Source organism: Diadema antillarum, unplaced genomic scaffold, assembly GCF_040938485.1.
Source record: "Diadema antillarum isolate AM-2024a unplaced genomic scaffold, OU_Dant_1.0 seq00001373_RagTag, whole genome shotgun sequence".
In the NCBI taxonomy this organism is placed as follows: Eukaryota; Metazoa; Echinodermata; class Echinoidea; order Diadematoida; family Diadematidae; genus Diadema; species Diadema antillarum.
The window spans coordinates 537,215-552,050 of record NW_027272134.1 but is presented as its reverse complement, the minus strand read 5'-3'; the positions used below and the strand labels follow the sequence as shown (position 1 = coordinate 552,050).

At 40.6% G+C, this 14,836-nt stretch overlaps 2 protein-coding genes across 2 annotated transcripts in view; both read right to left on the bottom strand.

Moving 5' to 3' along the window:
• Window positions 1-1,852, bottom strand: part of LOC139708791 (inositol oxygenase-like) — a 28,607-nt gene extending 26,755 nt beyond the window's left edge. Inside the window, exon 1 of the mRNA XM_071620740.1 lies at window positions 1,694-1,852. Within this exon, the coding sequence (XP_071476841.1) occupies window positions 1,694-1,852 (159 nt within the window). The remainder of the gene's footprint in view (window positions 1-1,693) is intronic.
• The window catches only part of LOC139708805 (serine/threonine-protein kinase unc-51-like), a 71,154-nt gene continuing 58,077 nt past the window's right edge, over window positions 1,760-14,836 (bottom strand). Inside the window, exons 17-26 of the mRNA XM_071620756.1 lie at window positions 12,717-12,789; window positions 10,673-10,870; window positions 8,958-9,097; window positions 7,714-7,915; window positions 6,708-6,889; window positions 5,538-5,704; window positions 4,682-4,800; window positions 3,958-4,151; window positions 2,847-2,937; window positions 1,760-2,239 (exon numbers count right to left, since the gene is read on the bottom strand). Coding sequence (XP_071476857.1) covers window positions 2,157-2,239; window positions 2,847-2,937; window positions 3,958-4,151; window positions 4,682-4,800; window positions 5,538-5,704; window positions 6,708-6,889; window positions 7,714-7,915; window positions 8,958-9,097; window positions 10,673-10,870; window positions 12,717-12,789 — 1,449 coding nt within the window. The 3' untranslated portion in view covers window positions 1,760-2,156. The remainder of the gene's footprint in view (window positions 2,240-2,846; window positions 2,938-3,957; window positions 4,152-4,681; window positions 4,801-5,537; window positions 5,705-6,707; window positions 6,890-7,713; window positions 7,916-8,957; window positions 9,098-10,672; window positions 10,871-12,716; window positions 12,790-14,836) is intronic.

The following is a 14,836-nucleotide window of genomic DNA, read 5'->3' as shown; positions in this document are numbered from 1 at the left end:
CCTTTCTGATTTCTGATTCTGAATGACCATAAAATGCAAGCTGCTGCAAACTTGTACGTTTACCTTCACCTCACGAAAAAAGAAAAGAAACTAGAAATGTCGCTATGGCGACTGGTATGCCTCCGCCATAATGCATGATTCTCCTAATAGGTCTATAGTACATGTGGACAATGTGTGATTACATTTTCACAAAATTGGCAAAATATTAAAATGACATGTTTGTCACAAATGTATTGAATGTTTACCTTCCTTGACCTATGTTTAATTGGATGAATAGGAGAGCATGTATTTGGGGATTTAAGAACTTTAACTTGACTTTGACCATTTCATAAGTTTATGCACTGAGTAATTTTCAAGGTATGGAGAAAAAGCGCAATTTCTGTATTGAAAGTTAAATTGTTATCATTTTCATCTGGCCTTTGATTTATAAGAGAAGCACTGTCAGGCAGAACATACATAAATTCAGCATGTGCTAAGTTTCAAGATAACTTGAGCCACTTCCGAGATATGGCGAAAAAAGTAAGTTCAGCACTTTCACTTGATCTTTGACCTTTTGACCTTTGACCTTCTTGGCAAAAAAAAAAATCCCAGAGAATCTCTATTGGGTTAGACATGCATACATCAAGTTTAAAAAAAAATATATCCTGCTGGCATTGCATAAATATAAGGAAAATAGTAAGATTTTGAAGTATTGCCCTTGACCTTTGACCCCTGACCTTTGACCCCATGAACCCTAAATTCCCTAGATAACCACTGCCAGTCAGTAGATGCACATACACTATGTTCCATGAAGATACCTTGAACAATTTCCAAGATACAGAGAAAAAAGTGAAATTTTAACATTTTACTTGACCTTTTGACCTTTGACCTTTTGACCTCATGACCCCAAACTTTCACCAGAGAATCTTAATTGGGTAGTACATGTATACACTAAGTTTCAAGAAAATATCTTCAGGCATTGCATAGATATGGGGGAAATAGTAAAATTTTAAGCATTTGACCTTGACCTTTTGACCTTTGACCTTGAGCATGTGCACCCAAAAGTTGATAGGCACAACTTCACCCCCTAATACACATACATGCCAAGTTTCATTAGGATACCTCAAAAGGTTTTGGTAGTTACCCTGTCCACAAAATTCATTACGGACGGACGGACGGACGGACGGACGGACGGACGGACGGACAACCCGAAAACATAATGCCTCCGGCACCACTTCGTGGCGGAGGCATAAAAACTCGGTTTGGAATCTGTACCGATGCAGCTGGCACAGAGAGAGACCCTTTTAGAAGCAGTGGAGTATAAAGCATAGCAGAAATGTGAAGAGAAAGGATTAAAAGTAGCAACAAGCCATGATATCCTTTATGTAAAGGTAGAAGGTCACATCTACCTGAAACGCCATGACTGAAATCTCAACTTTGGAGGCCAGGGGGTTAAGTACTGCTTGATGTACATTACAGCACAGTAGCACGCCATACCCACTATGTGTACATTGCATACAGAGAATACAGCATAAGTAACGTTATCATCCACCACATGGTACTATACCGGTAGACAGTTGTTAACATGTGCCTGCACTTGACACAAGAGGGCAGGAGACTGGCATAATGATGTTCACTGGATTTGGTCCCTGAGCCCCTTGAGAGCAGGTCTGTGCACAATCCTCCATCAATTTTTCAACTGCCTACAAAATACTGAGATGCGGGCAAATGGAACATGAACAAGACCATTTTTCCTCCATGGTAGTCTGAGGTGAGGATGGAGTTCCAGGTGGAAGCCTTTCTGGTTGCCATCTCCTCTTCCATCCAATAATCCTGGCACCATCTTGGGAGTGGTGTGTGCTCCCCCATCCATACTTCAGTGCTCTTCGATGCCACTCTACCAGATCTCCAAGCACACGTCCTCTCCCGTTCGCCTGACAAACCCACTTCACATTTAGACCTCTTCGGTCCCTATCTGCTCTGCACCTCTCCTTGAATAATGGCATCAGCGGGTGAATTAACTACCGGTAGTCATCATATCCCCTGAATCCTGCCCAGATCCTGGTATGAACAGGCCATGGGGGCAGAGGATTGCACTCACTGTAATGAGTGGAGCATTCACGTCCACAGTTCACTGCACACCTTGACAAGAGGTGGCGCTGTTTCTTCGAGACGTCCTATTGCACCCGTCCACTCACGGGACCTGCTCCTACTTGCTGTCGCTCCAGGAAGAGCAGTCTTTGGTCAAGGGCATTCTTATCTGAGATAAGGAGATAAAAAGATGAAATATTACCAAATTATGTTTAAAAGCCTGACCCAATAAGAGGCAAAGACATACAAAGCAGGTTTTCTTGCTGATGCTACCAATGTTTTGAGTGCCATTATGTGATGAAACAATGCAACATAGAACATAAATGTCTAGTAATGATAACAACACTGACAATGATGATAAAAACAACACCCTTGACACAACCTTTGTGTCAAGGGCATCGAGACGGGAATAACAGCCCAGCCAACACCAGGTTTATCTTATTTTTATCTCTCCATCCATCCATCCATCCATCCATCCATCCATCCATCTACATGTGCCTATCTATCTAGCCAGTTATTTATTTATTCACCTATCTATATGTTGTATTTATTCCTTTACCTTCTACAACAACACAAGCCAATTTAAGGTAAATCAAGAAGACATATTCCTGCAATGTGCAACGCCTTCTTCAAAACTTTCTTTTCTTTGGAACCTCCTTTTCTTCAAAACCTTTCAAACTCCTTCGGAAGCGACATAATAATCAGCTGGTTGATAGCAGTCACTCACCAGGAAGAAATGAGAACAGCAGACACCATGAGAAGGTAATGGTACTCACATTTCAGGAGTAGGTTCCTGTCATGCTCACTCCCAGCCTGTAGGCACAGACCATGTAGCAACATCTGAGCTGTACGGTAGCGACTCACGCACTGTCAACAGACAAATGGACAAACATACCTTTCATTACTACCTACCACTCAATGCCTCGAGTGCTACCAAAACAAGGACTAGTACCTTTTCAGTTCCTTTCTCTTTTTTTCCCCCCATCTTTTATAACAGTATGCTTCTTTACTTTTTGCAACGGCTTGTGTTTCATGCCTGAAAAATGTGGCGTAATAGAAATTACTCCAGCTGCTTGTTATACGAGCAAACATTTGAACTCTACATGCAGAGCCAAAGTATTTTTTTTCTATTCAGCAAGAGTTGAAAAAGCTCACTGATAGTAGGAAATATTCATAATTTTTCTATCAATCACCAGTACCACATGGTTTGATGTAGTAGCAGCGCTTAAAACCATTCCAAATGTTATTAATTTCAAAGTGAATTTGGCTGATCTATCAGCCACGACAATCTATTTCACCTAGGTATTACATTACCTTTGAATCAAGTACTTATTACACTTCACATAAATTCTAAGAGAAATGCACACAAATAAAGACACATGACATCTACTCTACTGTAGTCTTGATTTATACTTTCTACAGTCAAGCTATATCCCAACTGATCTAATTTCTTTCTTTTCTTTTCTTTTTCGAGCAAAACACATGGGCATCCATGTGACAGGCACTTCTCCCTGCTTCTCTGACTGTTGCCAATAATGGAATCAGCCAGGTGTTTAACTTCTGTTATCTTCTTCAGGTTCAGGATATTCAGGTTTAACTTTTTGTGAAATAATTACAAACCACTTATATGAAATATTGGAAAATATACAATTCTAGGAGGAATTAAAAGTTTCTGACACATATCTCAGCAATTTCAAGACTGATTTTCATCAAATAAACTTCCTCTTAAAATTGTATGCTCCTTAATATTTCGTATGAGTGCTTCTTAATTATCTCGCAAAAAGTTAAAACCTGAATCTCCATCCCAACCAAAACGATATCATTCCTTTAAAAGATCACTGACTTGTCCCAGCAGAGAGATGATGGTTCAGCCTGGGTTCATCATACCTCTTGTGAGTTGCCAAACATCTCATCCATGCCGGCCGACTGGCACTGCTCGATGGCGTAGCTGTACATGAGCTTGTCAGCGGTGATGAGGGCGGAGTCGAGGTCGATGTCGAGGGAGGAGACAGGCGTGCCTTCACACAACTGGCTGCATCGCGAGAGACAGCGGTGGTAGATGGCCTTCAGATCTTGGAGAACTGCAGAAAGGACGAGATAATCAGGAGTCAAAGGTCATGACTTTTTCTATTCAGGAGGAAAAGATTGCCATGGAAGGTGATATTCACTTCTTGTCAATTAAAAAAATGCTATTACTCCACAATGGATAGTGCAAATGTTCAGTTTTCCATATCTGTAAATTGAAATCCATTGCATTTTCTTCCTACAAATGAGGAATCTGGCATCCATATCATAGATTAACAAGGGTTTTAGAATGAGGAATCCTTTCTCTAAATTCATAATGGCTGGGAAATTTAAGATAGATAATGAAAAAAGGGACCTGTGGTGATCTGTATCATGGCTTTTTATGGGATCCAACAATGACACTGCATTTTTTCATGTCACATTCATAATCATACAGTATGTCTGTACCAGTACGCTATGTAACAATTGTAGTTTATAACATTATTGAAGGCACAACTGAACAGAAATGCACAAATTGCTACATTGATTGGTAAACGCTTGTGACAAGACCTCTCTGAATCTCCAGCAAGGCACGGAGCAGACTCACCTGATCTGACGGCATTGGAAGGTTTTAACCTCCCTGCGCTGATCTCCTCTTTCGCCATGGTGAGGGCGCCGTTTAACAGCTCCAGGGACCTGGTGTAGAGTACCAACTGCTCTGCTAATCTGCAGTAATTGTGAGGATTTCAAGAGGGAAGAGGTGATTAAGTTGAAATGTGACTCACGTCAAGGAGAGAATTCTCTTCTTCATCTTGAATGTCTCATTACAATGCCTCTTATATTATTCATTTCTCTTAAAAACATGAGTTCATGACTGAAAGAAAAATATGAAATTGGAGAATAGATGCATGGCCAGCGGAAACGGAGGGCCAGGGGGGCAAGGACCCCCACTTTTTTTGCACCATACAAAGGAATACATAAGGTGTCACCACTTTGGGCCCCCCATTTTTTTTCCCCGGAAATGCGTAAGTGGCACTAGAAAGAAATAGATAGAGACCTTGAAGTGTGAGAGAGGTAAGGTTATGTTTTTGCGCTGAAGACCTTTTTTTTTTTTTGCTTGTCAGCTGAAGAGACCCGAAAGTGGCCCCCCCCCCTCCACTTTTGAAAACGCTCAACCAGCCCTGAGATGCAGCACGTGTCCCAACTGCACTGAAAACCAACAGGCTTAGGAATAATCTCTACATGTGTATCCAAGCTTGCCATGCTTAAAGAGAGCATTTTGCTTTCCTCATTCTGCACAAAGATTTCCAAGACATCATTAACAGAGCAATATGCCATAAAAAATATTTTCAACTCTTCTTTACCCATATTACTTTTCTTCATTGCATTTAGGAAGACCAAACTCTACCAAAAAAAATTCATTTCTCTCAACCAAACTCTCAAACCCCAGTGAGATCAGCTACCTGTAGTTCTCACTGACGAAGCACACTTGGGAGTTGCTGAAGACCGAAGGACCCCTGTTGTACACAGACTCGGCTAGGGGGATGCTCCGTGACTCGGCAACCTCCACTGTCGCCTCGACAATGCCTAGGATGACGTTCAGCCTGTCGACTGTCTGTGTGTGCTCCGGCTGGAAAGATTGAACATGTGAGTGTGTGTGAGGGAGTATAAGGGAGAAGACAAAGAAAGAAATGAGAACTGAACAAACACAGTTAAAGAATGACTACTGGAAAAGCTGTTATTTTCACAAGGTTTTAATTGTCACAAATAGCACAAATCATGGTTGGGCCGCAAATTTAACAACAGGCAAAAACATTGCCACCTAATTTCGATCGCTTTTAGTTTACGGACAGGCATGCGTAAATTTACGATAGCCTCTTAGTCAAAATCGTGAAAACAGTACATCTCACGAAAATGTTTGTGACCTCCTCATTTGTGAAAATATCTGTACGCAAAAATAAACTAATTTTTCAGTATACCAGTCTAACAAGCTGCTATGATATGATTTTTTTCCAAATTAGACTGTCAGTGGGTTTAGAAACATTTCACTGATTATGGAATGCTGTATGCTACAAGAAAAAAAAAAGGCATATAACCACTGATGTGTCACAAGTGTGCCACAGGAGAAAGTGACGAGTAGAAACAACTCATGATGCCACAACTATCGTACCTGGTATCACACTGACAACGGCAATGAGAATGGCATCCTTTTAATACTAATATTATTACTGTGCTAACAACAGCGACTACTGCTACTACTACAACTACTACCACTACAGTAGGCTATACTTCTACTGCCACTACTAATAGTACTACTAATTGTACTGCTATCATTACTATTACAGGAGGTGATCATTGCTACTACTAATACCACTAATAACATTACCACTACTATTGAATGCTGCTGCTTTAATCCTACTGATATCATTAGTTTTAATACTTCTATTACTACCATTGTTATCAGTACTTCCACTGCTGCTACTACTACTACTACTACTTCCAAATCTCTCATTTCAGTGACTTCTATCAATATCACTATCAAAACTAATTCTACTATTACAGGCTGGATATCTCTCTCTAACTAAATCTGGGAGTCACATTAAAATCAACATGTATGCGATACTGCTACTCACTGCCAGCAGCGTCTCCTCAGGTAGCTCCGGGGCGATGAAGGAGATTGGACCCTCCATGTTTGGGGGTGAGGTCGCAAAGGTCAGCGACCCTTGACTTGACGGCGAACCCTCCGTCAGGATGGAGCTGCGCCGGGACTGGCTGCCGATGTAGAAACCAGTCTGGTAGACGGGAGGGCTGGCAGCTGAGAGTGACATTTAATATGCAAAAATACAATAGCAATAGCTGGGATTTTTTTGCATCAACGAAAAACACAGAAGAATTTGTTTGTGTTGAGGTTAACATATCATCTCTCTGATTATAACTGTAAAACCACAAATTTTCATGAGTATGAAGCTTTTGAAAATTTTGTGAGGAGCCAAGATTTGCAAAAATGTTTGTCTACAGGGTGCACTGAAGGGTAGTGGTGACTCGTGAAAGTTCCATGCCTCGAAAAAGGCCGTCTGCTCCAACTCACAAAAGTTTCATGCTGCGAGTGCTTCTGGTTTTATAGTACCTCAGCTATTTATTTGTCTAGATCAGTTGGTGAACACCAATACGCAAAGCAAGTACTCGGAAGTCATACTTCCCGAGACTGTATCCACAAGCTTAATCCCAAAAATGATTTTAAAGAAGGGGTACAGCATGAATGTAATGGCTATATTTTGCAAGGGTAAAAAGCTTGAGTGTCCACAGTGGATTAGTCCCCTTCACACATCTCTTAATCTCTTCATCTCAACCACAGAGCACCAATCCCCTCACATACCATCAAATTCCTTAACTCAATAGTCATAGTAAACAGAAAACATGATGTACAATACAGTATTTCACTTGTAAAGGCACAAAAACAACAATAGATTCAAGGGGTTTTTAAAAAGATGGGAGGCAATTAGGTCTTACAGTTATTAGACAATGATGTCTCTTTTGTCCTTGAAAATATAAATCCACAATTGATATATCAAAAGTATTGGACACAGTTTGCAAATGCTGGTCATGATGGCAAGGGTCAAAGGTTAAAGGTTTACACACCTTGGATACCTTCAATGCTGCCCCCTGGGTTCATGGCCAGGCTGTCAAAGGCTGCCTTGAGGGAGAAGGGCTCTGAGAGCCGGCCGTAGCTGGCGCTCCTTGGTATGAGGGCGTCCTTGCTGTGTAGCTCCGTGAAGTCCTCGTCCAGACAGCAGGAGTAGGTCCGCGCCCGCCGAGACCTGGCAAAGGGCATGTTCAGGGGCTGTGGATGGTCACAAGAAAACACAGACAATAAGAAAAACAAGAGAAAAGGATGAGCAGAAAATGAGCCAAAGTTTTAAAAATTGCTGACTGATGATGTGTGATTTTTCTTTTCTTTCTTTTTTTTTACTCTAAATAAGTTACTGGTTTGGTAAATAGTCAATAGTTCTGACTTCATAGGGAAGACATGCAGACGTTCCAGGAAGTTAAGCTCAAATTTTACTTGGTCCACAATTGTGTGTAAATAGCCACACGAGGGTGACATTTTCAACACTGACACACAGTACCGTATATAAAGAGAGTCTGGCCAACTCGTAAATTGGATGCCATGTCATTGCCCAGCATATTTCGCGGTAAAGGGTTAGCGTGTACGCCCATACGTAATAATGAAACCCTACCAAATGGGGTAGTGAACAATGGGCACTGCGTATGAGCGCACTTTGGTAACGACATGGCTCTGCAAAGATCACGGGACCACTTTTGACCAATCACAGGCTTCAAAACTCATAAGCTGAAAACCGAGTCGGCCAGACTCTCTTTATATATGGCACTGCACTGACATGGGAGTTCTGTATTCTGCTGACAGAGTTCTACCTGACACAGTTTACAGTGGCAAATCTGAAATCGTCTTCATCATCATCTTTCTTCTTTCCACCACATCTGAAATGGATTTTAATGTCCTCTTTCCACACAACTTACCAACAGGTCAAGCAAATCTTCCTGCTCTCTTGGAATAATCCTTCCTACATTTCCTTGAAGCATGGACAATGTCAATCATGAGCTGTTGTATACATTAAAAATTGCATCCTAAACCATGTTGACATTATGCAAACATTGATCATGGTACCAAAAGGTCAAATCCAACTTGGATTTAATTACTCTAAATCAAAAGGAATCTAATTATTCATTCAATTATTTATTCACTCTAAATCAAAAAGGAATGCCCAACATTTCCTCTTTTTTGTTTTTCCTCCAAAATAGCCATCCCAAGAAGACACCCTTTTGTTTTCCTCCAAAATAGCACATCCCAGGAAGCCACGTACCTCGGATGGGCTGATCCCACTGGGGTCTGTGATGAAAGTGAGTTCCTGCCGAGAGCTCTTCTTGGTGGGTGACCCGGCTATGGGGGGCAGGAGGGAGGGGCTGGTGAAGAGGAGTGGGGAGCCCCTGGCCGGGGAAGACACTAGGATGGGGAAAACAGTCAACGGAGGGAGGTGATACATCATAACATCCAAACACATTATGCATATGATGGGCAGATGTTCATATTTCTGAAGTGGTGAAGGTTCATTTGTAGTCACATGGTGTTTTGCCATCCTCAAACACTTTAAGGAATTGAATACAATTACAGATTAGTAAGTGCAATTACCGGGTACTGTAAAAGTGGAAATATTTCCCATTTCATGCAACATGAAACTATATAGCAAAAGAGTAAAAGCATGCATAGTTTTTGCTTGAAATCATTCTACATGTATATCTTTGCTAAATAGCTAAGCACATTGAAGGGTATAACTTAGTAGTTACTTGTACTTTTCTTCCTTTTTTGCTAGTCCTGTTGCGTGAGTGAATTTGTCAACGTAATGTGGACCAGTTACTTTTTACCACAGTGTGTGCTGATAAAGGTCATAACCACTGTGGCAGATGTGAGCTGTTTAAATAGTCATGACCATCTGCAAAATTAGAAACATGCAAACTTGATCTTACCTGGTCGAGTGAAAAGCTTCTGCTTTTACAGTTATCTCTATAAGTACATGGCATAAAAGTATTACACCCCTCATCTGCATGATACTCACTTCCTTCCATTCACTATCTACTCTTAATTATGTGATGGTTCATCTCTTCTTCTTCTTTCAATAAAGTACAGGCCACTTTATGGTGTATCAGCGTACTGGTGTCTAATCAACTCTTTGTTGAAATGAGACTACCGTAAAACACGATATATTCGCGGCATGAAAATTTCGCGAATTGGAGCCGACGGCCTTTCTTGCAGCATGAAATTTTCGCGACTTGCCACTGGCACCCAATGCATATTGTGTAGGCATGAACTTTCGCGTGCATTTTAATTTCGCGAATGCTGCCACTCGCGAAATTCGCGAAATTTAAATGCACGCTAACATTCGTTTTACAGTATGCGATCTGACAGGAGCTGTTTAACATTCATGTTAGAGCTGACAACATAACTCAACTTTACTGTTAGATAATAATGACTGTAAGTGAATGAGGGTCTCAACATTTGAGCAAGGCTGTCTAGCATTCTTTAGAGTGAGGCTTGAAGCTGGGGACATCTTCTTAAGAACAGCATCAATGCGGCATTCAGTGCGAAACTGGAGGAAAATGAGTTGGCTGGGTTTTCTAGATTGAATGCAAACTTGTTGTTGTCGAGAAAAGCCAGTGAGGTGTACTGATGGGCAATTCATGTTGATAGTACAGGGCTCCTTTTAAGTACTTCACATAGCCTAGTAGTATATCGGATTTGTTAATGCGAAAAATGATTTAAAACTTACATACATGCAAATCAAGAGATTGATTAAAAATCTGGATTGAAAATTGTCTGGAAAGAATGTTTATATAATAAATGTGGAAAAAATCTAAACAACCAATCACTTATGAGAAGCAGTTTGCCACAATTGCAATACATAATAACAGCAGTTCCCATGGTAGTAGCTGGATGACAACCAATCAGCTTGGCATATTTTACTCATTACTATGGTAACTATAATTACTGCCACCTCATTGGCCCCTGAGAATTCAAACTCACATCTCCTCCTGGCTGGTGATGGAATGTTTGTTGGTGAGACGCTAGAGCCCTGGGACAGCGGGGAAGGGCCCCGGTGTATCCCCACCCCCTGGGGGGATACGGAGGGGTCTGCGGCCACTTTGGTCACCAAGGGCGGAGAGGGAGACGGGGACGTGGGTGAGGTCTGGTACTTGTAGAACTTGTGGACCACGCCCGGATCTGATAGGAGAGAATGAAGGCGAGGAATCGGTGGAATGAAGAGGGAACATATTCTGAGAAATAGCCACAGAACATCATCAGGATTTTGAGACTGCATTCATTGCACATTGGGCAAGAATTCTGAATTTAAGTCTGAAATGCTCTCTTGCTTGTGTCTTGACTATTGAGGGCATTCAGAGCATGTGATTGGGTGCATGTGAGCCAAGCATTGCTGAGAAGTGCTACATCCACACAGAACTCACATATTGCTCCACATTTTATTGGCATACAATACTGTACAGGCTTTATATTTCACAGTATTTTCATTTTCATGAATTTTGCTAGTTGACTGATATTTGCCAAAATATTACCTCCCATGATGGAAATGTAGGGTATATCATAACTCAAGGTGGGAAATCACTAATCACCACTCATTTGTTGCTCTGTCACTTAGGGTCTCCATTAAGAATTCACATATTTGCAATATCTGTATATATATCTGCATACACAAAGTACATTTGCATTGCAGTTATGATGCAGTGTTCACACGTTATACTTACAGAAAATACTTGTACATTTGGATTCAATGGAGCCACAAATTTACAATCTCAGATTACATGATTTAACCCTAAAAAGGCCGGGCGGGGGGTTCAATCAACCCCCCCTCAACATTTTTCGCGACTACTCCGCCGCGCGAAATTTTTTGACCGCGCCGTTTGCTGACTTTTTACTTTCAAGTCTTGCGCATCTTTTGACACCATTTTCGCGAAAATTGTGCATACCGTTACAACGCTGCATAACGTTTTTTACATGCCTGTCAGACCAAAAATGGCTCAAAAACGTGATTTTGTGTATAAAGTCTATGCAAATGGAGTTTTCCCTTCTTATTCATAAAGATATGATTATTTTCACTTTCATAGGCTGAAACTAATTAATTTTAGCATAATTATGCTTGAAATAGGTTCTGTCATAAATTTTGCGGAAAAAAAATGATAAAACAAAAGGTCGAAAAAACACAGAAATACATAAGAAATTCATAAAACAATAAAATACATAAGAAATTGATTTTGATACCAAGTTTTTTTTTTTCAAGGACATTGTTAGGAATGCTACAAAGAATGTTTTCACCAAAAATTAGGACTCTAGGAGCTTTAATTTCTGATTTAGAGCAAAATGTATGATTTTATGCATATATTAGCATAATTAATAATCATAATGAAAATTTCCATTTTTTTTTTGTATAGCTTGGTAGATTACGCCACAGGTAATGCACGTGCCAAATTTCATAGCGATTGCGTGATTGACGGCCGAGATCTCGGGGGGGGGGGGGTTGAATCAACCCCTCCCCGGCCACAGAACACCAAAAAAAGCCCGGCCTGGTTAGGGTTAAAGGCTTGAGTGATTAATTTTAATTTAAAACCATCCTCTGCAGAATAATTCTTTGCAAAGATCCATGGTGATTAGAGCAGGGCTGCACACTAACCTATTTTCCCTACTGGTCCACAACCCTGAAATTTACTGGCCCTGTACTTTTTTTCAACTGGCTCGACAATGTATTTTTTTTTTTTTACCTATCATATCGGACCAGTAAATCTAGCAATCCCTGAAAAGTCGCTGGTCCGACAGTGATTTTTACCGGTCTGGGACCGTCGGACCAGTGCCAGTGTGCAGCGTTGATATTAGAGTGAAAGCTTTTACTGTAGTTCTATTTCTGCTGAATACAAGTAAGTATTGCTGTGCAATGTATCATTCGCAGCATGGACGCCCTATGAGCTGATTTACAATACAACATGCCGGCGCTTACTTGGCGACAATGACATCATTAAATCACTGTGTGTCTGAGTGAATTGGTTGACCGTATACTCACTGTACTGACCACCTGGTGGAGACAGACCCACGGCCTGCACTGGGCTCGAAGGCTTGGGGTCAAGGGATACACCCTGAAAACAGACAACACAGGGACAAGACTTAGAACACAACTCAAGTCTTCACCGAGGACAGGGAAAATACAGTCTACAGTTCATATCAATCAATATCGGAAACATGGCTGTGTAAGTTCTCATTTTGTTCTTTTCTAGTTGCTTTGTTCTACTCTTTTTTTTTTTGAGGGGGGGTGATGGTAATATCCATTGTCAAGGAGACTCTTGGATATGACTCAACTCTGAAAGGGATGGAATTTACAGAGACGATGACAAGAAAATCCAATATATCATTCTGGCAGAAAACAGTGAGATATTATTCTCATTAACCTTTGACAAGCAGAAGAAAGTCATTTGTGGCCAAAAAGACTTTTGGCAGCTTCATATCGATACGGGGAGGTGAGTATGAATGCCAGACCATACAGACATGGATGCAGAGAAACTTTGACACAAGGGGGTTGACTGACCTCGGATTCAGGTTTGTTTGTTTGTTTTTTATTCATGTTGTGTGTCGGTTTCTTTGCTATCAATCACTGAAGACTTGCACCCTTACTGTTATACATTTCATCTGTCAACTATTCATTGTATCTTGAAGATGATTTCTTAGTGTCAAGCAAACTGTAAATCACCATACAGAACTCTCTCTCTCTCTTTTCTCTATTTATACATATCTATCTTTTTTCTGTCTGTCTCCCCCCCCCCCCCCCCCCCTCTCTCTCTCTCTCTCTCATCTTGGGACTACCTGGAGTCTGGGGATAAATATCAAGATACACGACATTGAAGGATATTAGATTTGTCAAGAGTTACAACAGGATATATAAACATTAAGACACAACAACACAAATATGCACTGATATGCCGATGCAAATTATACTGCCACCACCAGGAAGACGTACAGGAATGTCCAGGAAAGAGAAAAGTGAGAAGCCATTCCATGAGAGGAAAGCCAAAGAAAGAAACCATATCAACATTGAGATACAATCCCCTGATGTTCCTGCACTGCTTGGTTTGAAATTGCTTTTATATTTGTTTGTATTTAAAGGGTGAAAATGCATCAAATGCATGCAAAGTCTCAAACATGGCCATGTCGTGTTTTGTATGACGACCAACACATAAACATCTGTGTACATATGAACTGCGGAGTTTGTTTTGCTTTTTACCACTGACATGCATAACAATTTTTCTCTCCTACTCTCTGTGTGAATACAACATTCATGATTTCAACGACATGTATTTCAAAATGTAAAACTCTAGAAATTTCATTGTTTTGACTTTGATGAGGAATCAGGTTCCTTGCTATATTCTCTAATACTGAATTATAGTCTAATTTGAATCTTTAATCCCTGAAATAAAGATTAAATTAGGAGCTTTGCACATATCCATCGTGTCCATTTCTTTTTTGCCTCATATTAGAAGCACTGAAGCTTTTGTTTATTTCCATTTGCCTTTTTTCTTCTCTGGTCTCTTTTCCAATGAGAAACTGAAAATACAATTATGCCCACAGACTTCATACACTGTATGACCTTCACAGGGTGTACTGCATATGGGAATGGATAATTTGATCTGCACCATGTGTGGAGTGGGATGCACAGAAAACACACAGCAAGAAGACATAGAGAAGTAAGATGAGAATAACTGCGACATACTTAAGTGCACACCAATCACTTGATGAGGAGATAAGCAACAACAACAAGTTCGATAGGTGGTATTCACAAGATATTCACCAGATACTCAAGTGCTACAAGAGGCAAGATTAGCCAGATATACAGGACGGTGACGTAGGCTTGCCGACAAAATGTGTTGTCATGGTTACGAGTTCATAAATGGCTTTATAAGGCTTTCCACAGAAGTTTGATATTGGAAAGACATCCATGCCTAGTTAAGCATAATTTTGGAGAAATAAGATCACACGAAAGCAGATTCCACCAATAAAATGTCTAACATCTTTCAGCCCACAACATGTCATGCATGTGGTTTACGGGTGCTTTCTGCACATTTTGAAGCAAAGATGGACTCAAGACATTACCCTATCGACTAACTGTATTGTTTTTTTTTCTACATTGTGTCA